The 27134-nt window shown below is 44.5% G+C and overlaps 1 protein-coding gene across 3 annotated transcripts in view; it reads left to right on the plus strand.

Moving 5' to 3' along the window:
• Positions 1–27134, plus strand: part of XYLB (xylulokinase) — a 117514-nt gene that overhangs the window by 82352 nt on the left and 8028 nt on the right. Inside the window, exons 16-18 of one of the 3 annotated variants that reach the window (XM_056857887.1) lie at positions 9421–9479; positions 11629–11716; positions 21111–21205. The exons of 1 other annotated variant lie outside the window; for it this stretch is intronic. In XM_056857887.1, coding sequence (XP_056713865.1) covers positions 9421–9479; positions 11629–11716; positions 21111–21205 — 242 coding nt within the window. The remainder of the gene's footprint in view (positions 1–9420; positions 9480–11628; positions 11717–21110; positions 21206–27134) is intronic. One more of the 3 variants, XM_056857888.1, reaches the window with a different exon arrangement.

Raw genomic sequence — 27134 nt, forward strand, 5'->3', positions numbered from 1 at the left:
AACAGGCACCCTGTGAGGTAGGTGGGGCTGAGAGAGCTCTAAGAGAGCTGTGACTAGCCCAAGGTCACCCAGCTGGCTTCGTGTGGAAGAGTGGGGAAACAAATCCAGTTCACCATATTAGCCTCCGCCGCTCATGTGGAGGAGTGGGGAATCAAACCCAGTTCTCCAGATCAGAGTCCACCGCACCAAACCACTGCTCTTAACCATTGCACCATGTTGGAAACATTGTGAGAAGGAAAGGGCTAACTCTTCTCCTTGCCCACTGCCCATGCTTGTATCCAAAGGCTCCTGTAAATAACACATTTTAAAGGTCTAAAAATACTTTAAAGGGAGCGGATCCTGGATTTCCACTGTAGCGTAGAGTTTTACCCTCAACACTAAGCCATCACTGTCTCTTTGGGGAGTGAACTCCATACCATAATTATGTGAGAGGGAATTTTGTGTTGTTGTTTTCCCTGAACCTCGCAGCAGTTTCTTTGGGTGACCTTTAAACCCTAGCGTTAAGAGAAATCTCGCTCTCCATCCTGTTCACAATTTTATAAATCTCTTTTAACGTGCTCCTCACCAGCCCCACTGCTTGTCTATCTGGTGTGGGGAGGGGAAGGCGATTGTAAGCCGGTTCGATTCTTCCTTAAGTGGCAGAGAAAGTCAGCAAATTAAAATCAACTCCTCCCCCTCCTCCTCCTCCTCCTCCTCCTCCTCCTCCTCCTCCTCCTCCTCCTCCTCTTCTTCTTCTTCTTCTTCTTCTTCTTCTTCTTCTTCTTCTTCTTCTTCTTCTTCTTCTTCTTCTTCTTCTTCTTCTTCTTCTTCCTCCTCCTCCTCCTCTTCCCCTTCCCCCTTCCCCCTTCCCCCTTTCCCCTCCTCCAAATAAAAAATCCCCAAATGCTTCAGCCTTTTCCTGCGGGGGAAGGTACTCTGATTGCTTGATAATTTTTGGTTGGCCTTTTCTGTACTCTTAGAACTATGACATCCTTTGAGTAGGGTTGCCAACCTCCAGGTACTAGCTGGAGATCTCCTGCTATTACAACTGATCTCCAGCCGACAGAGATCAGTTCCCCTGGAGAAAATGGCTGCTTTGACAATTGGACTCTATGGTATTGAAGTCCCTCCCCAAACCCCGCCCTCTTCAGGCTTTGCCCCAAAAACTTCACGCCGATGGTGAAGAGGGACCTGGCAACCCGACCGTTGATTGACAGGGACGGCCTCATGGTCCTTGGCTTCAGATGCAGAGCAAGGGTGTCCGATTATTTACAAGGTGGAGGCCGACGAGGAATAGCGAGAAGAGGAAACAATTTGGGAATACTACCCACTACCAAAATCTCTGCCCCCTGCCTCAGAATTCTATAAACTCCACAGGGACTTGTACACCCTTCCATCTTTTCCCCCATTCTCATCTGCTCTCAATTTTCCCAGCCTCCTTGAGCATAATCAGTCCTTATCAGGCTGTTTATTTTTTCCTTCTTTTAGTCAGTTTGCAAAGTCATTGGTGCGGGACTTGAACCTGTTTAGCATCGACATCGGGCCCTTTGAGCAAGACCATCTGGAGCTTTGGCGTAGGGTGCCACCAATATGCTGGTGATTCCCAGTTCTGTATTTGTTTGATTAACCTAACGGAATCTGACTGTTTGTGGATAATGCCACCTTGGTATGATCGAGTAGCTGAGAGAAAAATTGCGCACAGAAATTGAGCCCAGGCAAGATGGAGGTAATGCCTGGTTAGTAAGGTTGATGTTTTTGGGAGGATTGTACTTTCCACTCTGAATGGCGTGCTTGTTCTGACAGACTTTATGAGGAACCTACAATTCTTGATAGATCACACCATGTTGTTTGAAAATCAGCTTAATGTGGTAGTGAAGAATGATTTTTTTTTTTTGCAGCTGCATTTAGCGAGAATGTTTTCTCTTCTCTTGGGCCTAGCCTGTCTTGTCACACCTGTCTCCGCGTCTGTAACCAAGTCTGGACTACTACAGTGTCTTCTATTTGGGGCTGCCCTTGAAGGCAACCCAGAAACATCAATTGATACAAACCACAGCAGCTTGTTTAATGACTGAGGCGCATAGGTGTGATCATGCCATCCAAAAAACAAGTTAATGTGGTAGTGAAGAACAATTTTTCCAACTACATTTAGCTTTAAAGTTGTCTCTCCTTTTGGTCCCAGACAGTCTTGCCTCATCTGAATGCACTATGTAGGTCACTTATGCATGGGTACTTTCACTCACATTCGCCCCCGGTCTGTCTCAGTTGTTCCTTGGAGTTATGCATGAGTTTTCTGTCCATTAGAGATGACCTCTCTGCCAGCTCTCACAAATCCCGGGACTTCCAGTTCCTCTGTTAACCCGATTCTTCCCTCTCCCCCGGTCTCAGCCCGGGTGAAATCCCCATGCATAATGCAAAGCGTGGGACACCCAAACTTGGTTTCTAGCACAGAAATCATCCAGCCAGTTACAAAGCAGCATGTAAAGAGGCAGGGATTCAAATAGTTCCTGCTTCCTCGGAGCTCTTTCTGAGCAGAAGAAAGGGTTTTTAAAAACAAGGTTTGGATTCCTCCCCCTGTTCAGATTGCTCTGTTTTGTTTTGTTTAAATGCTTTTTTATGCAGCAATTGGATTTTGGGGGGTATTTACTCTCTACAAAGTAAGCTAATTACAAAGCAGCATTTAAAGGGGTGGGGACTTTATTTAGCTTGGAAACTGCTGGTGCATAGATTACCAACAGTAAAGTGTGGGTCCAGTGAGCAACGGACCTCAGGTAAATTTCCCATGCATAAATGACCGTAGAAACCCTCAGGTTGTCTGTGGGTGTCTTGGTTTTGCTGCTTTGTTGATTGGCCTGTAGGCTAGCCAGTTTGTTTTAGATTTTAATGATGCACAAATCCCATTGCAGACGTTAATATTTCTCCTGTTATTTTGAAGCCAGGAACCCAGGGTGTGTCTGTTCTCACATTGTAGCTGCTGTTATCATTTCCTCTCACCATTGTCCCCCTGTCATTCTGCAATTGGTTTGATCTCTCTTAGCTTCATGTGAATATTGTGGAGTGCAATGTAGACCCAGGTTATTGAAAGACAAACCTCCTTCCAAGCCATTCCCTTTCCTGTAGCCACCCTTTTTGTTTAGTGTTGTGCAGCAGAGTTGGGTGACATTTAGTGATCATTAAAACAAGGAATTTATGGCGCACACTTAAGACCAAGAGTAGTTTGGGTTGTTCCCAGGTGTGCTTTCCCCACTTAAGTCTGTCAAATACCACTGAACCCAAACCTGGAATAAAACCTTTCTCGGCTCGAAAAGTACTAATGGATTTTTGTGTAAAAGATGTCAAGAGAGCCCGTACCTCTGTAAAACAACAACAACGTGGCCGCTTCTCTCGTGTTATGTTTCTGCGCTTACAGAAGTCACCATGCCTGCGTATGTGGGAAAAATTTAGTGGCAATTCCGTTTGTCTCCGGTATTTAATTACTGGCAACATTTATATCTCTCACTTTCAGCTTCTTCTTCTGAGGCAGCTTCCCACAATGAGATATTAAGAACAATTTAAAATACACAGGGAAAGGAAACAACACTGTACAATCCCTAATGGCCAAGAATAAAAGCAGGGAGCGCCATAAAATCAGCTTAATTAAAAACACACTAAACAGTAGCCACATTTCTTCAGACTCACCAGAGGTGTGTTCAAGGGCAGAAAGAAGCCAGAGGGAGTCAGAAGAAAACCTGGGAGACTTAAAATGTTTTGCCCAGCACCTGAAATTCAACAACCTTAAAAAAGGTAAAGGTCCCCTGTGCAAGCACCGGGTCATTCCTGACCCATGGGGTGACGTCACATCCTGGCATTTACTAGGCAGACTTTGTTTACGGGGTGGTTTGTCAGTGCCTTCCCCAGTCATCTTCCCTTTACCCCCAGCAAGCTGGGTCCTCATTTGACCGACCTCGGAAGGATGGAAGGCTGAGTCAACCTTGAGCCGCCTACCTGAAACCGACTTCCGTCGGGATCGAACTCAGGTCGTGAGCAGAGCTTGGACTGCAGTACTGCAGCTTACCACTCTGCGCCACGGGGCTCCCTACAACAACCTTGGCTCCAGCCAAATTAGGGTTGCCAACCTCCAGGTACTAGCCGGAGATCTCCTGCAATTACAACAGATCTCCAGCCGATAGAGATCAGATCACCTGGAGAAAATGGCCGCTTTGGCCATTGGACTCTATGGCATTGAAGTCCCTCCGCTCCCCAAACCCCGCCATCCTCAGGCTCCGCCCCTTCAAAACCTCCCGCCGGTGGCGAAGAGGAACCTGGCAACCCTAGGACAAATCTTTGTGGAGAGGGCATTCTTCAGCTGGGAATTACTCACATGGGACATCACAGCTCTGTGTCTGGGGTTCACCCATTTTACCTCTGCCCCCAAAGCAGAATTTAACCCAGTGATTGCTTAACAGGCCCTGCTTATTAATTTACAATCTGCCTTTCTTGCCGATACCCAAGGAGGATAACAGGATATAAACAATGCAATAAGACTTCCAGTGAATTGCCTCCATATTGTCCAGCCGCCAGTTAAGATCTGCTGTACAAGCTCTGCTCTTAGGGTTGCCAGGGCGTGGGGAGACTCACCAGCTGTGGAGGGAGGCCGGTGCTGGTGTGACGACATCACTTCCAGAAGTGACATCATCGTGCTGGCGACGTCAAGGCCTGGGGCTCGTTTTAAGCCTGGTAAGACCCCTGCCAGCCAGCTGCATGGGGCAGAGGGGAGGGGCCGACACGGGGGATTCCCCCACCCATGGCGGGAGTCTGGCAGCCCTACCTGCTCTCTGTGCCCTATCTTCAGAGGTGAGGTGAGTGGCAACCCAGAGACAGGGCCTTTTCAGTAGCAGCCCCTCGCTTGAGGAATGCCCTTCCCCGTGAGGCTCACCTGACGCTGAACATTGCTTTCTTTAGGTGCCAGGCCAAAATATTTCTCTTTATCCCGGCTTTTAATTAAGCAGTTATTCTTCTGACACTGTTCTAGTCTGGAAACTTTTTTTTTAAGAAAAACTGGCAGCTCTCTGTTTTTATGCTGTGTGTTTTCATGCTGGGCTGGGGCTTTTTTAATGATGGGTTTTAATTAATGTTTTGCTTTTATTCTTTTATTTTGTAAACCAGCTTGGGCAGGTTCCAGGAGAAAGAGCATACACGTTTTTTTAATTAAATACTTTTAAAAAAATAATTGAATAACACAGCTTTTTGAATTGCACCAAGGGCTTGCAGTCTGATGTTACGGCATACCAGGCTCGAACCGGATTCGATTCCCCACTCCTACACATGAAGCCAGCTGGGTGATCTTGGGCTAGTCACAGTTCTCTGAGAACTCTCTCAGCCCCACCTATCTGTCTGTTGTGGGGAGAGGAAAGGAAGGCGATTGTAAGCCAGTTTGATTCTCCTTAAAAGGTAGAGAAAATCAGCATGTAAAAATCAACTCCTCCTTCTTCATCCTCGGCTTTCCTTAAATCAAGAGCACACAACACTACACTTCCCAGCGTTTTTTGGGCATTGTTTTGCCCATTAATTATGGTTTCTGAAAATACACTGATCACACCGGCCGTGTCTTCTTCATGCGCACGCGCGCATGCACACACGGAGCATCAGATGAGGCGATAAATCTTAGATTAGATAGTGGCTTTGTTTCTCTTCGGGCTGTTAGATTTCTACAAGCTAAATTTCAAGCCTTAAGTATCTTCTGGTTGCTAGGCAACACCATCATCCTGTGTGCGTGAGCCCCATCCATGGGATAGATTGGTGCCACCTGGCGCTTCCCTGTTAAGGTACGCATCAGGTACCAATCTCCATAAGCAGGTTTGTGGAGGGAAGAGGAGTGATTCTTCAAAGGATTCCTCCGGCTTATTAGCCTGTTTGTTTGCTGAAGCATGCAGCCATAGGACAGCTGGCGGCATGGACACAATTGTTCTTTGCTTAAAATATCAGGTTCATACAAAAAAAAGGAGGAGAGGGTTATGCTAATGGGGCAGGGCCCGGTGTAGACTCTTTGGCATTTGAAGCATGAAGGGGGGCAAACGGCTTGTCATCTCTTTTGTCTCCTGGGGCTGATTGTCCCTTCTCTCATCATCCGTTTGGGTCTGTGGCTCAATCATCCCAGGCAAATTGGAAGGTCAGAAATAGAAAAGAGTCTCTGAGCCCTGTTTGGAGGACCAGATGACTCCTTCCAAAACGCTGGGGAGCCAGCATCGTGTAGTTGTTAAGAGCGGTGGACTCTGATCTGGAGAACTGGGTTTGATTCCCCACTCCTCCACATGAGCGGCAGACTCTAATCTGGTGAACCGGGTTGGTTTCCCCACTCCTACACATGAAGCCAGCTGGGTGACCTTGGGCTAGTCACAGCTCTCTCAGCCCCACCTACCTCACAGGGCGTCTGTTGTGGGGAGGGGAAGGGAAGGTAATTGTAAGCCGGTTTGATTCTTCCTTAAGTGGTAGAGAAAGTCGGCACATAAAAACCAACTCTTCCTCTTCCTCTTCTCCTCCTCCTTCTCCTCCATGCCCCATCGGCATAGAGATCAGCAGGAAAGAGATCTTTTGATTGCTGGCCAACCTGTAGTCCAATGGCAGACATGATATCGAAGCCACCCAGCACTGAAGGGATAAATGGCTCTAAGAACTGATTCTGCCCCTTTGGTAACTCTTTGACAGATCAGCCGTTGGCAGTGAAGCCATGCTTCAAATGAGTCCCCTGTTTTCCTTACTCGCTGGGTGCTAGGCTACAGAGACGTTTGGTCTGATCCAGTATGAAAGTTCTTGCGTTCTTGTTTCACGCGCCTTGAGATTTGCTGTTAGCATGTGCTTGGTTCTTGGCCAAAGCTGGCCTGATCATACAAGCAGCCTGGGCAATCAGCTGGGGAGACAATGAAGTGGAGGGCAATTAAAGACATACGCCACAGCATTCCTTGCTGAGTTGCAAAGGATTCTGGGGCTCACCTCTTGGGTTGCACATTTTGCATTGGACTTGCACATCGGGAGTTATCTTCTCTTGAGAAACAGACCCACAACTGACTGCAATATCAAGTGTCGGACATTTGTACATGGCATTCAGAAGAGAGGATTTAGAATAGAAAGGCACCTTCCTGACCAAACTGTAAAGATTTCAGAGCTGTTGTTGTTATTGGGCTGCTGCTTTTTTTGGTCTTGTTTTCGAAGCCCAGTAGTTTTAGTGGTTATTTTTCACTGGTTTCTGTGACACGTTTCTGAAAATATTGGCATGGCTCTGTCACTCCACGCAGGTATAATTGAAACTTGTTTTCTCCCAGGAATCACTCGGCTGTGTGGTTTATTTGTTTACTGACATTGACAGAGATCTTAATGGCTTTTAAAACCCAATTTGTGCATCGCTGAATATCCTCCAAAGAGGAAGATCTGATTAAATTTATCGGTGGAATGAAGTCTCTTCTTTGCAGAGCCTTTGGCTGAATTGCCAAAAAAAAAAGATAAGAAAAATCTGCACCTAAGTAAAGCATGCTGGGCTTGGAAACTGTGTGCGGTACTTGTGCAGTTGGTTGTTAGTCCTACGGTGTCTTTTTAAATAAGGGTAATACAAAATTGGAGGAGAGGTCTATTGTCTCTGTTGCATAGTTAAATTGTGGAACTCCCTACCGCGGGATGTGGTGATGGCTGCCAACTTGGAAGGCTTTAAGAGGGGAGTAGACATGTTCATGGAGGAGAGGGCTATCCATGGCTACTAGTCAAAATGGATACTAGTCATGAAGCATACCTATTCTCTCCAGGATCAGAGGAGCAGGCCTATTATATGAGGTGCTGTGGAACACAGGCAGGACAATGCTGCTGCAGTCATCTTGCTTGTGGGCTTCCTAGAAGTACCTGGTTGGCCACTGTGTGAACAGGCTGCTGGACTTGATGGACCTTGGTCTGATCTAGCGTGGCCTTTCTTATGTTCTTATGTCTCACCGTGGGATTGTTTTCTCTCTCTAACTGAAGGTCTGTCAGTTTTTTTAAGGACTGCAGTAACAATAATCTGCCCCTTGGTTTGCTAAGATGTCACCAGTCTCTGTTTTGTGGTCAGCGCACCGGATCTTAAGAACATCAGAAGAGACCTGCTGGAACAGACGAGTGGCTGATCTGGTTTCCTGTTTCATACAGAGGCCAACCAGTTGCCATGGAGGGCCAGAGAAAATAGAGGCCAAGGCCATCCTCTGGTTTTGCCTCTTAGTATTCAGAGGTTTACGGCTCTGCTCCTGGCAGTTCCCTTTAATCAGGGTCTGTTGCACACATGGTTGGAATCATCCAGCACATAATATGACCAGAGGGAACTGAGCCCATTAAGAACATAAAAACATAAGAAAGGCCATGCTGGATCAGACCCAGGCCCATCAAGTCCAGCAGTCTGTTCACAAGGTGGCCAACCAGGTGCCTCTAGGAAGCCCACAAACAAGATGACTGCAGCAGCATTAGCCTGCCTGTGTTCCAAAGCACCTAATATAATAGGCATGCTCTTCTGATCCTGGAGATAACAGGTATGCATCATGACCAGTATCCATTTTGACTAGTAGCCATGAATACCCCTCTCCTTCATGAACATGTCCACTCCCCTCATAAAGCCTTTCAAGTTGGCAGCTGTCACCACATCCTGGGGCAGGGAGTTTCACAATTTAACTATGTATTGTGTGAAGAAATACTTCCTTTTATCATTGCCCTATGCAGGAATGGGAAGTGGGCACCTATCGAAAGTATAGGGTAGAATCATAGAATCATGGAGTTGAAAGGTTGATAGAATCATAGAATCATGGAGTTGGTCATCTAGTCCAGCCCCCTGCAAAAGCAGGAATTTCACAACTACCTCCCCACCACACCCCCAGTGACCTTTACTCCACGCCCAGAAGATGGAGAAAAAAACTTCCAGGATCCCTGGCCAATCCAAACCTGAAGTGAGGGTTGATCGGGGACATGAGAGGGCACAGTAAACCCAGAGTTTCTAGCAATTCCTAAAGCTATCCAATGTCACTTCTGGGTTTTCTCCAGAAGTGATGTAGCAATGCTACCAGCGGGAGACCTGGCAGCCTTATGAAATTACCATACAGCTGCTTTACAACTGTCTGCAAATCACCTCTGAAACAAATTCCCAACAAATTCAAAACAAAGCCACTTATCTTTTTCGCGTGAATTGGCTTTGAAGCATGTTTGAGAGGAGGTAGCTGCGTCCATCTCTCTTGGCAAAACAAAAAGGAGTTCTTTCGGCACCCTAAAAACTTAAATAGATTTATTTTGGCATACGTTTTCCTGGACTAAAACCTGTTCCATCAGATGCCTTCAGCTTTGAGTTTGTGCTCTTTATGCAAAACTGTTAATTTTTTTTCTAACAAAAACACGATATTCCTCCTGTTAGTGGCACACACTATATTCATGGTGATTTTTCTCTCTCTCTTTTTTTTTGCTTTACAGTGCCAACAACCAGAATCCTGGCTACTGGTGGGGCATCCCACAATAAAGAAATCTTACAAGTATGTGAGGTCTTATGAAATCTTTGGTGTGGTGTTTTGTGCTGTTTTGGCCAGGCTGTGAACCTGTGGGAAAATGAGCAGAGGGTGGAGGTGTCTGGTTTTGAGCAAGACTCATCCAGCAACATGAAGAAGGTAGAAGGTACAGGATGCCATTAACCAGGGGAAGGGCAGCTTCTTCAGGACCCAGGAGAGCTCCCAGTGAGAATTTAGATGTTGCTTCAATAGTGACCTGAGTATACAGGCTGATTACCTGCAAGCATGTGTATTAACCCTTGCTTGAGAGCCAGCATGATGTAGTGGTTAAAAGCAGTGGTTAGGAGCAATGGACTCTGGTCTGGAGAACCAGGTTGAATATGAATGAATACATTTATTTATGGCAAAAGCCAGAATAAAATGACTAAAACCAGGTTTGATTCCTCACTCCTCCACATGAGTGGTGGTCTCTAATCTGGTGAACCGGGTTGGTTTCCCCACTCCTACACATGAAGCCAGCAGAGTGACTTTGGGCTAGTCACACTCTCTCAGCCCTACCTACCTCACAGAGTGTCTGTTGTGGGGAGGGGAAGAGAAGGTGATTGTAAGCTGGTTTGATTCTTCCTTAAGTGATAGAGAAAGTCGGCATATAAAAACCAACTCTTCTCCTTCTCCTTCTCCTTCTCCTTCTCCTTCTCCTTCTCCTCCTCCTCCTCCTCCTCCTCCTCCTCCTCCTCCTCCTCCTCCTCCTCCTCTAGAGAAGTGGAAAGCATTTAACCTTTCCCCCTATCTCCCTCCCTGCTTCAAGTCAGTATCCTCACCCCCAGCTTCAACAGAGTCCTTCTGACCCCCCATGTGCAGAACCCCTCTAAGCCTTGGGTAGTGGTTTCAGGGCCCACCACTAAGAAGAAGAGACTTGCATCAAATGCCAATGGGAAACCACGGAAGATGCATCCAAGTGACCAAACATGTCCAGTTCAAGCGGCTAGTAATGGTTAAGAGGTGACTGTTTAATAACATAGCACATGTTCTGGAAGCCATATGTGGTCACAGTTTTCTTTTGCGTGCACACAGTGTGTACCTGCACAAAACAGAGATGTGTTATCATCGCACAATGATGACACACCTTGTCATTGTGAAAGGTAAGCACAAGACATTTGTAAGAGCAGCCTTGTTGAGTTTTCATAATATGAAGGAGGCCATCCAGTGAAATCAAGGACATTCTTGAATCTCTTCCTTGAAACTTTACCAGCATGCTGTGGCTCATCAGAAGAGCCTCTGGTTTGCATGCAGAAGGCTTCAGGTTCAATCCCTGGCATCTGTACTTAAATGGATCGGATGGTAGGTGATGTGAAAGACCTCAGCCTGAGACCCTGGAGAGCTGCTGCCAGTCTGAGTAGACAATACTGACTTTGATGGACCCAGGGTCTGATTCAGTGTAAGCCAGATTCATGTGTTCATATATTCATTGACCTTGTGATTTTAGGGGAGGGGCTGTGGCTCAGTGGTAGAGCTTCTGCTTGGCATGCAGAAGGTCCCAGGTTCAGTCTCCAGTTAAAGGGACCAGGCAAGTAGGTGATGTGAAAGATTTCTGCCTGAGACCCTGGAGAGCTGCTGCTGGTCTGAGTAGACAATACTGACTTTGATGGACTGAGGGTCTGATTCAGTATAAGGCAACTCCATGTGCCCCTTAAGTGAGCTGGGAGACAGAATTCTAGACTTCTTGCTACTCTGGTTCTCTCTGCCAATTAGTGCAATTGAGGCAATTAGTGTCAAATTCATGGTGCAGCCCTTTGTCCCAGTTATGGGGCTGCGCCCTCCTGGGCTGGGAATCAGAAAGCAGCTTAGCTGAGGTAGCTGGTAGAAAGTGGAGGGCAGCCCATTTACCTGTGTCGCAGAACAGGTATCTAGTGGAAGGCAAAGGGCGGGGCGGGGGAGTCAGAGACAGATACTCTGCAAGAAAAGCTGCAGTAATTCCACCTGCTTCCTTTTATCATCATTTACAAGTCCCCAAAACCTGCTGTGCCACGTGAAATTATACAGATGGGATAGCAAGGGCCGTTTTTCCGAGGCTGATCTCCTTTTACAGCGACTCACCCGTGTGCTTCGGCACTGGGAAGGAAATTGCCCGTTTCCCACAGCCTAAATTGTAACAGATGCATTTTGCTCTTCTCAGGTCCTGTCTGATGTGTTCAGCGCTCCAGTTTACACTATTGACACTGCTAATTCAGCCTGTTTAGGTTCTGCTTACCGAGCAATTCACGGTAAGTCAACAAAAGAGCCCTCTAAGCGATTCGAACACAGAGAGCAGAATACATATTTGGCTGCGTTTGGGAAAGATGTTAAAAATAGCCCCCAGGAGAGCGTTCCACGCATTGGGGGGGGGGGACGTGTGGTATTGTAGGCTTTTGGTTTTCAGACTGCTTAGCTTCAGAAAATCCTTGCCTGCAGAGGAACTTGTAAACATTGGCCAAGGAACCTCTCTGTGTTGCAAAAGGATTCTTGAACTTGCCCTGTGGTTGATACTCTGTTGGGGTTTTCCATGGTTTTCCATTGTCCTGCATGAACTTGTTTTAAACTGTAGAACTTGTGTATTGTGCAGAGGATGCATATTTTCACTAGTAAGATTTCTTAGAACCTCATAATGTGTGGAATGAACCATGAAACCCTCTGCTAGATACATTCCTCTCTTCTGTTCATAGCTTACATATACCCTACATACCCTACATATTTTAAGGTAAAGGTCCCCTGTGCAAGCACCGGGTCATTCCTGATCCATGGGGTGATGTCACATCCCAACGTTTACTAGGCAGACTTTGTTTACGGGGTGGTTTGCCATTGCCTTCCCCAGTCATCTTCCCTTTACCCCCAGCAAGCTGGGTACTCATTTTACTGACCTCGGAAAGGTGGAAGGCTGAGTCAACCTTGAGCTGGTGACCTGAAACTCACTTCCGTTGGGATCGAACTCAGGTCATGAGCAGAGCTTGGACTGCAGTACTGCAGCTTACTACTCTGCGCCACGGGGCTTTTACATGTATGTAAAATATAACCCAGCATAGTGTAGTGGTTAAGAGCGGCAGACTCTAATCTGGAGGACCGGGTTCAGTTCCCCGCTCTTTTTTTTTTTTTTTTTTTATAAATTTTATTAGGTTTTATACTAGAAATTTTCCATTACATTGAACAACATCTATAACAATATCAAATTTCAATTCTAACTTAAAGTTGTTATAGTTCCATATCATATAATAAAAAAGAAAAAAGAGAAATGGAAAAGTTTTTTTAACTTCCCCTTCACCTCTATCTGCCTCTTAATAAAAAGTTCATCCCGTCGTAGGTAATCTAATCTTAATAAGCTATCAATACCATATATAAAAAAAAAAAAACCATAGTCTGTTAGTAAATATACTTATACTTAATCATTATAAAAAAAATCAGAAATAATCCTCTGGATCAGATTAGAAAGTATTCTTCCATTCTTCCCATTTTTAACTCATATTCACAATAATGCATCCACGCCCCCCATTCCCCCAAAAACCGAACGTCATTTTCTTCATTTAGAATAGCTGTGAGTTTTGCTATTTCTGCCACTTCAAACATTTTAACAATCCAGTCTTTTTTCTCAGGAGTTTCTAGCCCTTTCCATTTCGCTGCATAAAGCAGTCTCGCAGCTGTTGTGGCATAAATCAAAAAAGTTCTTTGTATTGCTAAGTCGTCTGGAATCATACTCAATAGCATCATTTCTGGTGTTTTGGGTATATTCTTTTGTAATATTAATCTCAATTCATTATAGATCATGTCCCAGAAGTCTTTGGCTTTGTCACAGGTCCACCACATATGATAAAAGGAACCAATTTCTTTATTACATTTCCAACAAGTAGGGGACATCGTTTTATAAATCTTTGCAATTTTCTTGGGTGTTAAGTACCATCTATACATCATTTTATAAATGTTTTCTCGCACTGACTGTGCTTTTATTCCTTTTAGATCTTTGGACCATAGTCTTTCCCATTTATTTAAAACAATATCATGTCCCACATTTTGAGCCCAATCGATCATAGTTGGTTTAATCGTATCCTGCTCACAATATATTGTTAAAAGGAGATTATACATTTTAGAAATCAGTTTTGTATTATTATCTAGTAAAATCCTTTGAAAAGAAGATTTTTCTTTAGAGAAACCTTTTTTAGCATCTTGTACAAAAACTGATTTGATTTGGTAGTATTGGAGCCATTGTAAATCATCCTTAAGAAGTTGAAAGTCTTTTAGTGAGCATTTCTTTCCTTCCCAATTAATTAGATCTTGATAAGTAATAAATTTGTCTGGTCTAAGTGGGCGCAAAGTTAGCATTTCTTGAGGCGATATCCACATCGGTGTTTCTGGTTCCAAAATGTGTTTATATCTCATCCAGATACGAAGTAAAGAGGACCTGATTATATGATTACGAAATGTTGCTTGTAATTTAATTTTATCATACCACAAATAACCATGCCATCCACTTAAGTTATTATAACCTTCCAGGTCTAACAAACGTATATTTGACAAGTTCATCCAGTCTTTTAGCCATACTAAAGCTGCCGCTTCAGCATAGAGTTGAAAATTAGGCAGTGCTAAACCTCCTCTAGTTTTTAGATCCACCAAGTATTTATAAGCAGTCCTTGGTTTTTTCCCTTGCCAGATGAAGTTTGAAATGTCTTTCCTCCAAGTTTCAAAATATTTAGTTTGTGATATTATTGGTAAATTTTGGAATAAGAAGAGCATCCTCGGTAAGACATTCATTTGGATCGTTGAAATACGTCCCATTAGTGACAATTTTTTGTTTGACCATATAATCATATCAGTTTTAATCTTACCCCATAACTTGAGGTAATTGTTGGTTATCAGATCTTTATTCTTTGCAGTAATCCAAATTCCCAGGTATTTAACTTTGTTAGCTTTCTCCCAGCCAGTATATGATATAAATTCCTGTTGCTGTGTTTCCGATAAATTTTTAAGTATTATCTTTGTTTTTTCTTGATTCACTTTAAAGCCTGATACTTTTCCAAAATCGTCCAAAGTCTCCTGAAGTATATTCATTGACTGTGTTGGATTTTCCAAAATTAGCAGTAGGTCATCCGCGAATGCTCTCAACTTAAATTCATGTTTTTTAATTCTTAACCCGCGGATGTCCTCCATACTTCTTAGTTTCACACATAGCGGTTCCAACACCAACAAAAATAAAAGTGGAGACAAGGGACATCCCTGTCTAGTCCCTTTCGTGATTTGGCAATTATCTGACATTGATTCATTAACCAAAATTTTAGCTTGTTGGGAGGTGTAAATAGCCGATATACCTTTCTGAAAACGATCTCCAAAATTCAATTTATCCAAAATCCGTTTCAAAAAGTTCCAAGAGACCATATCAAAGGCTTTTTCTGCATCCAAAAATACAAAAGCCGCAGTTTGTTGAATATTCTGGTCATAATATTCCAGTGAGTCTAGTAAAATTCTTACATTGTCTTTTATTTGCCTTCCTGGTATAAAACCTGCTTGGTCCTCGTGTATAAGATCCTTAATAAATTGTTTTATCCTACATGCCAAAACCGAAGCAAAAATTTTGTAGTCCACATTTAACAGCGATATAGGTCTGTAGTTAGATGTTTTTTCTGGATCTCTTCCTTCTTTGGGTATCAATGATATAAATGCATGTGACCAAGTCTCCGGGGATGTTCCCTCGTCCAAAATTGCATTGTAAAGTGAGCCAAAAAATCCAACTAAATTGTCACTAAATGTTCTATAAAATAATGCAGTAATTCCATCTGGTCCAGGTGTTTTATCCGTTTTTTGTCTCAGTATTGCTTCTTGTATTTCTTCCCTTGTTACTGGAGCTTCAATACATTCTCTCTGGGTCATTGACAAAGCTTTCATCTGTATTGAGTTTAGAAATTTATCTATTTTCTGTTTTGGAGTATTTTCTTTCTGATATAATTTAGAGTAGAATGAAACAAATTCTTTCTGAATTTCTGAAGTTGAATGAACTGGTCCTTTAACAGTTTGGATTTTTGTTATAATCTTCTTTTGGAATGAGTCCTTCAGTTGTGTTGCTAAAAATTTTCCTGGTTTATTTGCATATTCAAAATACTTTTGTTTAGCAAGTTTCAGATTTTTATTCATTTCTTCCATTATTACCAAATTTAATTGGTGTTTAGATGCAGAAATCTTTATTTGAATTTCTCTTTTCTCCTCTTCCTGTGTTACCATTACCAATTTCTGCTCCAAATTTTGTAAGTTCCAAAGTATATTGTTTGTAAATTGCAATTGAGTCTTCTTCCAGGCCGAATGTTTCTGTATCATAAAACCTCTCAGAACAGCTTTGAATGCATCCCAAACTGTATTCAAAGAAGTTTCCCCATTAAGGTTAATTTCAAAAAAGTCTTTCATTAAAGCCTGTAATTCCTTTTGTATCTTGTTGTCTTTTAAAAGTTTATCATTCATTCGCCATCTAAATGCTTGTTTATTGTTCCAATGAAAAGTAACAGGATTGTGATCAGAAAAAGTTCTAGGTAAGATATGAATTTTACGTAGTTGCGTGAAGATTGATTTACTGGCCCATATCATATCGATTCTGGAGTGTGAATCATGTCTTGCTGAATAAAAGGTGTATTCTTTAGCTGTTGTATTCATTGTTCTCCAAATGTCTTGTAATTCTAATTCTGAAGCCATGGTAAAGAAAGTTTTAGGCAAGCATCCATCATTGATGTCTTTTGCTTTTGATTTTTTGTCCAGAGATGGGAGAATAATTCCATTGAAGTCGCCCATCAATAAAATTTGGTCTTTTGCGTGCTGGGCTATCAAATCGTGTAATTTTTCGTAGAAGGATTTTTTCCCTTCATTGGGTGCATAAATTCCAACCACTATTGTCCTTTGTCCCAATATTTTAGTTCTGATAATTACAATTCTTCCTTCATTGTCTTTATATACTAATTCTGGACAAAGATTGGGGTGGGCATAGATTACCACTCCCTTTGTTTTAGTTTTAGCTGAAGCAATAAATGCTTGTCCAAGCACCTGTTTCTCCAAGTATTTTTTATGCTTTGAAGCTATATGGGTCTCTTGTAGACAAATTAGGGAGTATTTATATTTCTGTAGATATTTGAAGATTCTAGCCCTTTTAGTTTTCTCATTCAATCCATTTACATTCCAAGAAATTGCTTTTGCCATAATGTAGTATTTTTTAGCAAAATAAAAAGTCTATAATTTGGTACCTCCTTCTGCACCCTGTACCTCTTCTTCTTCCTCTTCTTCTTCCTCCTTCTCTCCAGGTAATTCTTTAAGGTCCATCTTATATTTTCTCAGAAATTTCCCCACATCTGCTTGAGATAGAATTGTCGTTTTCACTTCCTTGTAGGTGAAAGCCAAACCTTGTGGCATAATCCAACGGTATTTGATACCGTTAGCTTTCAGTGTAGACACAAAGTCTTTGTAGTTATTCCTCTGTGAGAGTAGATGCCTTGGAATATCCTTCAGTAGTATAAGAGAGGAGTCTCCTGCTGACACTGGATTTTCATAATGAATCTTCATAATCTTATCTTTAACTCTGGTGTCATAAAACACTATCATCAAATCTCTTGGCTTAGATCTTCTCATTCTAGCAGGTAATGGTATCCTATATATTCTATTAATGGCTTGTTTTAATTCTTGTTCATCTATCTGAAATAAGTAGGCCAAGTTTGGTATTGCAGTTTCTTTATTGTCTCCCATCATATCTGGAAAATTGCGTATACGAAGATTGGTCTCTCTCACTCTCATCTCCATCATTGCCATTTGATTTTTTGCCGCCACCTGATCAGTTTGTATTGTTTCAATCTGTTTTTCTTGGCTTGTTAATTTTTTCTTTGTGTCCTTGTGCTCATCCATCACTTTCTTAATTGATACATCCATCGCTTGCATATCTGTCTTCATAACAGTCATTTGAGTTTTTACTTCTTTCAAGTCTCCAGTGACCACATCCAACTTCTGATTAATAGCTTGGGATGCTTGACCAAGATTTGTCATCATAGAAGTCAACTGTGCCATCTGTGTAGACATCTGTTCAAACTGTTTATTTGTTGCCTCAGTTTGTTTAGTTAGCATATCCTGTAACTTTTTTTCCATGGTCGAGGTTTGTAAAGAGTCCCTTAGTTTAGTATAGGCAGGGCTGTGTAGTGAGCCAGAGCGGGGTCGAGACATTTACATTCAAAAAAAGCTGGTAAAATACATGTCCACAGACAGGGCCTTTAAGGTGCTGATTAAAAAATGATAATTCAAACATCAGCCTAATAATTTTTTCGGGTTGAAAAGAGTCGAAATTGGCTTTAAAATTGCATTTTAAAGTTTTAAAATACCAGTGAGTTTTTTCGGTCGCTCTAGATCGGGTTGATCAGGAAGTATACCGGAAGTTGCAAGTGCTGCGGACCTTCTACCGCCTCTTCTCGATGGTTATTCCTTCAGGAATGATTTCAATGTAACTCGAGTGTATATTCAGTCCCACAGCTGCTTCCTGTTGTTTTAGTTCCGATGATAGAGAGGGTGTTATAGAGAGTCTTCCGTTCCAGGCGCTCCCTTACTACAAACGTGGCAGGAAATTCTTTTCGCCGGAAAATCAGGAAGAAAGATCACCCTCCCCTTCCCTCGGACCTTCTCATTGGTGATAGTTCTTGTCAATCTAAAAGGTATCCTTCCGACTCTTTGTTATGGTTTAGGCTGATCAATTTGATAAAGGTCCTGTCGCTAATCCCGATGACTAACTCAGATCAAACTTTTTCAGTTCGAATTAAGGAGGAATGGGGGTCTCAGAAATGTTCTTATCAACCCCCCATCTGTTCAAATATTCCAGTAAGTAGACGCAGATTTCTTTGTACTCACTTGGGTGTCAAGAGGTGAGGTTCTTTTCTTTATGTAGTCCTTATGCTGGTAATAAGGTGGTGGAGGGTAGAGCTTGAGGCCAGAGTTGCGTTTTGGCGATGTCCTTCCCTAGTGCCCTCGCAGGACCGGCGTCCAGGACTCCGAGGGGCTTAAAAAAGCCCCCTCAGAGTACCTAGGAGGTCAAACCGCGTTTGCGGGCTGCAGGGAGTTCCTGCTTTCCAACCCACTTGCAAGGGTCGGATTGGGGTATCTATGTACCCCAGAAATAACGCAAACTTGGATTTCTCCCAGGACAGCCTGGGGAAATGGAGTGCTCTCTCCAGCGGCACCACCGGAAGTTTCCAGTTCCCCGCTCTTTCACTTGAAGCCAACTGGGTGTCCTCGGGCCAGTCGCAGTTCCCTCAGAATTCTCTCTCGGCCCACATGGAGGCAGGCAATGGTAAGCCACCTCTGAACATCTCTTGGCTTAAAAACCCTACGGGGTTCCATAATTCAGCTGTGACTTGATAGGACTTTCCACCACAAAATCTAAGGGCCTTCATTTACACATTCTAGAAACAAAGTGCTAGCCCTCATTTTTAAAATCTTAGGACCTTAGTTTCCACATCATAGAAACAAGGTTCTAGCCCTCTTAAAAAAAAAAAAGCTTGAAAATGCACGTTAGACCATGTAATGACTGAGAACCCAGAGGAGGGGAGGGACCGTGTCCTGAATCTTTCTAGTGTCCCCGGCCCTCTATTAAGCCTTTCCTAATTTCTCTGCTCTCCCTTTGTACTGTTGATTGTTTGATTGATTAGTAATGCTCATGAATCTCCTGCCAGAAGAGATGTACAATATAAGCATTAAAAAAAACAAAAACGTACACCACAAAAATTCTGTACCAGCGGCATTCCTTGCTCGCTGGCTCATACATGCTCTCCCCGGTTCCTGCCATACTGCTCTTTTTCGATTTGGAAACACAGGGCGGAACTACGTTTTATGTTTAATCCTGTGATCATTTCTTTAGAAGACTTATTTTTCTTTTCCAAATGCAGCCACCAGGGCTGCTTTATTGAGGGAAAGAATGGGGGGGGGGAGAGAAGGGGCCTTTAACCCTTTCCTTCCCTGGACATGTGGGAGAGAAGCCTGTGTACCATAAAAGCTTTCCTTCCTGTTCAGACTGTCTCCCCCTATGGACAAAAACAGGATCTGGAGGGATTCTACTACCGGAGGGAATCGTCGAGCCTTGCCCATATATGACTAGAGTCCACATAGTGAAATTGTGGAACTCCCTACCCCAGGATGTGGTGATGGGTGCCAACTTGGAAGGCTTTAAGAGGGGAGCGGAAATATTCATGGAGGAAAGGGCTATCCATGGCTGCTAGTCAAAATGGACACTAGTCATGATGCATACCTATTCGCTCCAGTGTCAGAGGAACATGCCTGTTATATTAGGTGTTTTGGAACACAGGCAGGACAATGAAGAAGAAGAAGAGTTGGTTTTTATATGCTGACTTTCTCTACCACTTAAGAAGACTCAAACTGACTTACAATCACCTTCCCTTCCCCTCCCCACAACAGACACCCTGTGAGGTAGGCGGGACTGAGAGAGTGTGACTAGCCCAAGGTCACCCAGGTGGTGTCATGTGTAGGAGTGGGGAAACAAATCCAGTTCACCAGATTAGCCTCCACCACTCATGTGGAAGAGTGGGGAATCAAACTCACTGCTGCTGCTGCTGCAGTCATCTTGCTTGTGGGCTTCCTAGTGGCACCTGGGTTAGCCACTGTGTGAACAGACTGCTGGACTCAATGGGCCTTGGTCTGATCCAGCAGGGCTTTTCTTATGTTCTTACAGATACTAGTCATGATGCATGCCTGTTCTCTGCAGGATCAGAGGAGCATGCCTATTATTATTAGGTGCTGTGGAACACAGGCAGGATGGTGCTGCTGCAGTCGTCTTGTTTGTGGACTTCCTAGAGGCACCTGGTTGGCCACTGTGTGAACAGACTGCTGGATTCGATGGGCCTTGGTCTGATCAAGCAGGGCTTTTCTTACATTCTTCTTATGTTCTTATGACTGAGAGCATCAGTGGCAGCTGGAAAATGTGCCCCCCCCCCCACAATAGAGTGCTCACGCACATTTCCAGAGCATGCTGTCTATTTAATCTTAGGGCAGTCTGGTTCAAACTATATGTAGATTCATTAGACTTATAAACAAACGCTGGCAGGGGATGCCCGTGGGGAGCAGCAGTTGCTTCCAGGTAGGAAAGCTTTGCAAAAGGTGGTTCTCCCCCCCCCCTTTTAGGTCACAAATGACTATTGTGATATGTGGGTGGGCAGCCTAGTAAAAACACTTGCAAGACTAGGATAATCTTTCTCTCTCCCCACCCCATCTTACTCTCCTCCCTCCCCCAGCTCTTCATTTTCTATCTCCCAGGCTTGTCTGTGGGATTTTTGGTCACGCTTCGTCCTTGAACTCATTCCTCCTCCATATTTTCTCATCTGTTTACTGCTTTATCGGTGCTCCGCAATGATTACTGATACTGTTGAACTTGCAACTCTGTGGCTAGCGTCACTCTCCACGGGACAAATGGGACTGATTGGCATAAACTCAATCCCGACACCCCGGCTCGCCAAGGCCCAAGTGCATTGGAATGGAAGATCTCGACCATTTATCCTTTACTCCTGAATGCTGACCCGGCCAAGGAAGATCGATGCGACGTGTTCATTTGCCAGGGAGTCCAGGCGTATCCCTCATCTCGTTTCCGCGCATTGATCAGGTCTGTGATCCTTGTTACAGGGCTGGTGGCGGAGACCAACGTGTCCTTGACCGATGTCGTGAAATTAGCGCCCGGACCCAGATTAGTGGCTACTCCTGCAACTGGCGTGGCTCAGGTGAGGTGGCTGGGGCTGGTTTTATCATACTGGCTTCGTTTTGTTTCTTCTTTTACTTTAAAAATAGAAGGGCTGATGAAGAGAGCCAGCATGGTGCACGGTTAAGAGCGGTGGACTGTAATCTGGAGAACCAGGCTTGATTCCCCACTCCTCCACTTGAGCAGTGGACTCTAATCTGGTGAACTGGGTTTGATTCCCTGCTCCTTCACATGAAGAAGAAGAGTTGATTTTTATATGCCAACTTTCTCTACCACTTAAGGGAGACTCAAACCCGCTTACAATCACCTTCCCTTCCCCACAACAGACATCCTGTCAGGTAGGTGGGGCTGAGAGAGCTCTAACAGAGCTGTAACTTGCCCAAGGTCACCCAGCTGGCTTCGTGTGGAGGAGTGAGGAAACAAATCCAATTCACCTGATTAGCCTCCACCACTCATGTGGAGGAGTGGGGAATCAAACCCAGTTCTCCAGATTAGAGTCCACCGCTCCAAACCACCGCTCTTCACTACTACACCATGCTGGTGGTGGTGAGCGGCGGACTCTAATATGGTGAACCGTGTTTGATTCCCTGCTCTTCCACACTCTAACCTGGAGAATGGGTTTGATTCCCCACAGATGGGCCACAGGTTTGATCCAGCCGGTTCAGCATATGTTCTCATGTTCTTCATCCCCTTTTAGACTCACCTACCAGCCATCGCTATTATATCCTGTGTTAGTGAATCCCACAAGTTAATTGCTCTGAGTGAAAAAGTCCGTGCAGTAATTTGCATGAACTGAGGGCACGGAGTATACCAAAGAGGGCAGTGTGAAAGATCACACCCCTTAGCCCACTCCCCTGTTGGCTGCATGTTGGAGGGAAAGATTGGTAGTGGGAGGCAAGCTGTCTTTCTGGGAAGTTGGTGGGCCACGACATGATAACCATCTTCAAATCTTCAAGTACTTGAAGGGCTGTCATATAGAGGATGGTGCCGAGTTGTTTTCTGTTGCCCCAGAAGGTCGGACCAGAACCAACAGGTTGAAATTAAATCAAAAGAGTTTCCGTCTAGAGATTAGGAAGAATATTCTAACAGTTAGAGCTCTTCCTCAGTGGAACTGGATTCCTCTGGAGGTGGTGAGCTTTTCTTCCCTGGAAGTTTTTAAGCAGAGGCTAGATGGCCACCTGTCAGCAATGCTGATTCTATGACCTTTGGCAGATCATGAGAGGGAGGGCATCTTGGCCATCTCCTGGGCATGGAGTAGGGGTCACTGGGGGGTGGAAGTAGTTGTGAATTTCCTGCACTGTGAAGGGGGTTGGACTAGATGACCCTGGTGGTCCCTTCCAGCTCTATGATTCTATGACTGATCTTTTCACTGCAGATCCCTGCTGAGCTTTTGGGAAGCCCCAGGGTTCCCCAGTACACCGTTTGAAAATCACTGGCTTAAAGCATCGGGTTTCTCTATGCCTTGTTTCTCCCCAGCTGAGCATTTGCCTCCCTGGCTGTTGGGACGTCTCCCTTCCTTTATTGCATTTGTAAATTAGTGCCACATTGCCGCCAGTGGAAGCTCTCTTAGGTGGGATTAGCTGCAAGTACAGGGATATCAAGGGTTTAGAGCTGTTTATTAAGCCCTTGGGAGCTCTCCGCTTCCTCCGGAGGACATGTACTGTCGCAGCAAGCAGCGGCGAGAGCACAAGTAATTATGCCGAGCAAATTGTAACTCACTAGTAGTAAAGAGCTTGTTGGTGATGGGAATGGAAATTGGTTAGTCCTATTATGGAGGGTCAGATTCATGGAGCCATGCTCTCAGAAGGCCTCAGCAATGCATTTGGAAACATTCCCTTTCACCTGCCTTTCCTTGCAGCTGGCATGAGAAGGAATATCCTAGTAGGGGAATGGTACCCAAAGCACGTGTATACAGAAAAAAATACCACTATGCAACTGAATGTGATAAATTACCTAATTTCAAAAAGCTGATTTATAATTCCACATGTAGATTTATAACATACACAATACTTATGTCCAAACAGTGCAAACTATGTGTTACAAGGTTTCACAATTTCATCCTCATTTCGCATCAGCTTCATCAGAAGCCCATTGCTTTTTTATCTTGCTGTTGACAGGAGAATCTTGACCGCTTCTTTTGGTATCTCTGATTCTAATCCTGTTTCCGAGCAGATTATTCTGTCTGAATTGGCAGACTGCGCTCTTTGGGCATCAGCCCCTCTTTCTCCAAGGTCTGTTTCGCCAAGGCATGAGAAGGAAAGCAGTCACTCACTGAAAGCATTGCTGGATTGAACGGATTGAAATTAAATCAAAAGAGTTTCCGTCTAGACATTAGGAAGAATTTTCTAACTGTTCAAGCAGTTCCTCAGCGGAACAGGCTTCCTTGAGAGGTGGTAAGTGTTCCTTCCCTGGAGGTTTTTAGGCAGAGGATAGACGGCCATCTGTCAGCAATGCTGATTCTATGACCTTAGGCAGATCATGAGAAGGAGGGCATCTTGGCCATCTTCTGGGCATGGAGTAGGGGTCATTGGGGGTGTGTGGGGGTTTATGTTTTCATAAATGTGTGTAGAGTTTATGAAAAGTGAAATACAAAAATAAATATATTTGTATCACAATATGACAGACAAAGTACTCAGCACCCCAATACTTAAATGTGCGAAAATACTTAACAACTATTTACAAAGTCACACATCAAGAAATAAATTCACCGCAAGGGATGATTCCTAACAAATATATGCAGAGCCACACAGCCAAATTACGAAGAGTTCTTCAACACAAACAAATAATTCTTCAATACAAATCTTCAATAAAGAGTCAGGAATGCTAGCTGATAGTTCCTGTTTTGATTTCTTCATCAGTCCACCTGGCCCATAGCTGGAGAGCCAGCATGGTGTAGTGGTTAAGAGCGGTAGTTTGGAGTGGTGGATTCTAATCTGGGGAATCGAGTCTGATTTCCCACTCCTCCACATAAACGGCGGACACTAATCTGGTGAACTGGGTTGGTTTCCCCTCAAGTTATTTGCTCTGAGTGAGAAAGTCTGTGCAGTAATTTGCATGAACTGAGGGCAAATTGATTTGCATGAACTGAGGGAGGGCATCTTGGCCATCTTCTGGGAATGGGGTAGGGGTCGGTGGGGGTGTGGGGGGGAGGTAGTTGTGAATTTCCTGCATTGTGCAGGGGGTTGGACTAGATGACCCTGGTGGTCCCTTTCAAATCTATGATTCTAGGATGTTTTTGTTTTCAATGGCAGCCTCTCTCTCTTATCCTATAATTTTCTTCTCTTCTTCTTTTTGGTGTCCTCCCCATGGGCCTTGATGTCCCCAGATATGATCCTTTCAAAATGTCCTCCCTGGTCGCGTATCTAGCACCTGCTCTCTGTGCCTCAGTACGCCCATACCCCCTCCCATTTGTTGTTTTTAGAGATCTGCAAAATGTTGTCAGTTGACGGTAGGCCTCTCAGCGAGCGTCGTGACTGGAAAACGACCAAAGCCAGAGGGCCTGTCAGCCATCCGGTGCGCGAGCATGAAAAGCGCCGTGGAAGTTCATAATCTGATGAGTCAGTTTGGTTCTGTTTTTAACAAGGGCTGCATCTCGCTGTCCGTCCGATTTCGTTCTGTCGGGTTTCACTGCTCTCGCTCAACTGATGGTTCTTTTTATAAACTTCAAAGTCAACCAGAGGTTAAGCGCTGTCTTCCCGGGGAGTTCTCTGAAAAGCAACCTGGCTAAACCCATGTGAATCAGCCTGGTTCATAGCCCTGCGTTTGTTTCTGTGGAGTGTATGAGGTTTTTTTTGGGGGGGGGGGATCGTCTTTGCCAAGTAAAGAAAGAAGAAGAGTTCGTTTTTATATGCCAATTTTCTCTACCTTTAAGGAGTCTCAAATCGGTTCACCATCACCTTCCCTTCCTCTCCCCACAACAGACACCTTGTGGGGCTGAGAGAGTTTGGCGAGAACTGTGACTAGCCCAAGGTTGTCCAGCTGGCTTCATGTGAAGGAGTGGGGAAACCAACTCGGTTCACCAGATTAGCGTCTGCCGCTCATGTGAAGGAGCGGGGAATCAAACCCGGTTCTCCAGATTAGAGTCCACTGCTCTTAACCACTACAACACTAAGCTCATCAGGATTCATAACTTTTTTTGGTCTTCTAAGGTTCGTTCACACATGAACATACATGATGTGATAACTCCTCACTAGATGGCGTGTAGCTGAATGAGTGAACTGCCTCTATTGAAAAGTATTGCATTTGAGGTTACACCAGCTGAGATGCATTTTTTACTATGGTTTTAGATCTGTGTCATGGTCCCTGTTTCAAATCCCTAAGATCGGGCACAGATTTCTTCCTCCCTGTGATAACCAGCGCTCACATTGGAAAGTGCCGTCGAGTCCCAGCTGACTTATGGCGTTCAGAGGTGGTTTGCCACTGCCTGCCTCCACGTGGGCTGAGAGAGTTCTGAGAGAACTGTGACTGGCCCAAGGTCACCCAGCAGGCTTCATGTGGAGGAGTGGGGAATCGAACCCGGTTCTCCAGATTAGAGTCCTGCTGCTCTTAACTACTGCACCACGCTGGCTCTCGTGATACCCGGACATCTGGTCAAAGGAGACCAGGCAGTTTGAGCTGAGATACGAACTCTCCAGAACCTGAGGACCCCAGAAGATAATTCCATTCCTCTGCTTACAATTTAGCTCCAAAATCTGCTTCGCTCCTTCAGTCTGGGCAAGCCTTGGCTGAGGAAAGCCACCAGGCGATTCCCCTGAGTTTGCAGAATGCCTGCCTGCACCCCTGTTACCCTGTACGTAGCGCTCCACTTCTCCCTTGTATCCTCACCCCAACACTGTGAGGAAGGTTAGGCTGGGAAAATGCGAGAGGCAGTGCTCTTCCACCGCAGTGTGAGGCTCTGAACCTGGGTTTTCCCGGTCCAACGCTCCAACAGGTGAACCACACTGTGCACATGACAGTGTAACATCGCCAGTGATTTGGCTCGTTCGCACATGCTTCACCACCTAACGTTGCAGCTGTCGAGCAATGAGCGTGCCCGGGTGAAACCGCTCCTAGTGTCTGTTAAACTTAGGGCTACTTCATGTGTTGCCAGCATGATGAAAGCATCGTGGATCCACAGGTTTTACATGTGCCAGGTTGAAAGGTATGCCCGAATTGTCTGTTTGTTTTCCCATTCAGTGTTGAACCTCCTGCGTTTAGCAGTTTAAAAGGCAGGCTGGGAGTGAAAAGACGACAACCTGACAATGTCCCTTTTGTACTGAAGCCGCTTTGCCAGCTTCCATCCATCCTCAGTCTTCATCCATCCTTCCATCCTGTCCCTCCACGAAACCTGCCCACAGGGTGCTTTTAAAAAAATAATCTTGAGTTTAAAAAACAATTTAAAGTTGTCGGATAAGGGCTAAAGAAATTTCAAGTGACTAGTATGAACAAAGCCATGTTGAACTCAGAGGAAAACTTTACTGCTTTTACCTCCCGGCAGCTTTGCAAGCCGTGCTCCAGAGAGCCTCAGAATAGCAAAAAAAGAAGGCGAAGGATGGTTTAGGTTTATGTTTTAGGTTTTGGAAAGGAAGTGGGTTTTGGAAAGGTCACGGCGTGGTCTGGAGTTGGAGATCTTTCCAGTGACTCCTCCTCCTCCTCCTCTTCTTCTTCTCCTTCTTCTCCTTCTCCTCCTCCTCCTCCTCCTCCTCTTCCTCCCCCCAGCCTTCAGCTCTCCCTCCTTCCTCCCCACTGTCATCCTTTCTTTGTTTCTTCTCTCTCTTTCACCTAACTGCCCTTTCCTTTTCTCCTTCCTTTCAGCTTCTCCTTCTCTCCTTTTTCTTGTTTCTTGCCTTCCCTTCTGTCTTTTACCTTTTTCACACTTTCCGCCCCTGCCTTTGACTGCTAGTAATCAAGGTTTGGAAAGCTCACCAATGGTGTTGTGGTTGCCTAGCAACCCCAAACTTGCCACCAAGATC

The sequence above is a fragment of the Euleptes europaea genome, chromosome 11, assembly GCF_029931775.1.
Source record: "Euleptes europaea isolate rEulEur1 chromosome 11, rEulEur1.hap1, whole genome shotgun sequence".
NCBI classification, from domain to species: Eukaryota; Metazoa; Chordata; class Lepidosauria; order Squamata; family Sphaerodactylidae; genus Euleptes; species Euleptes europaea.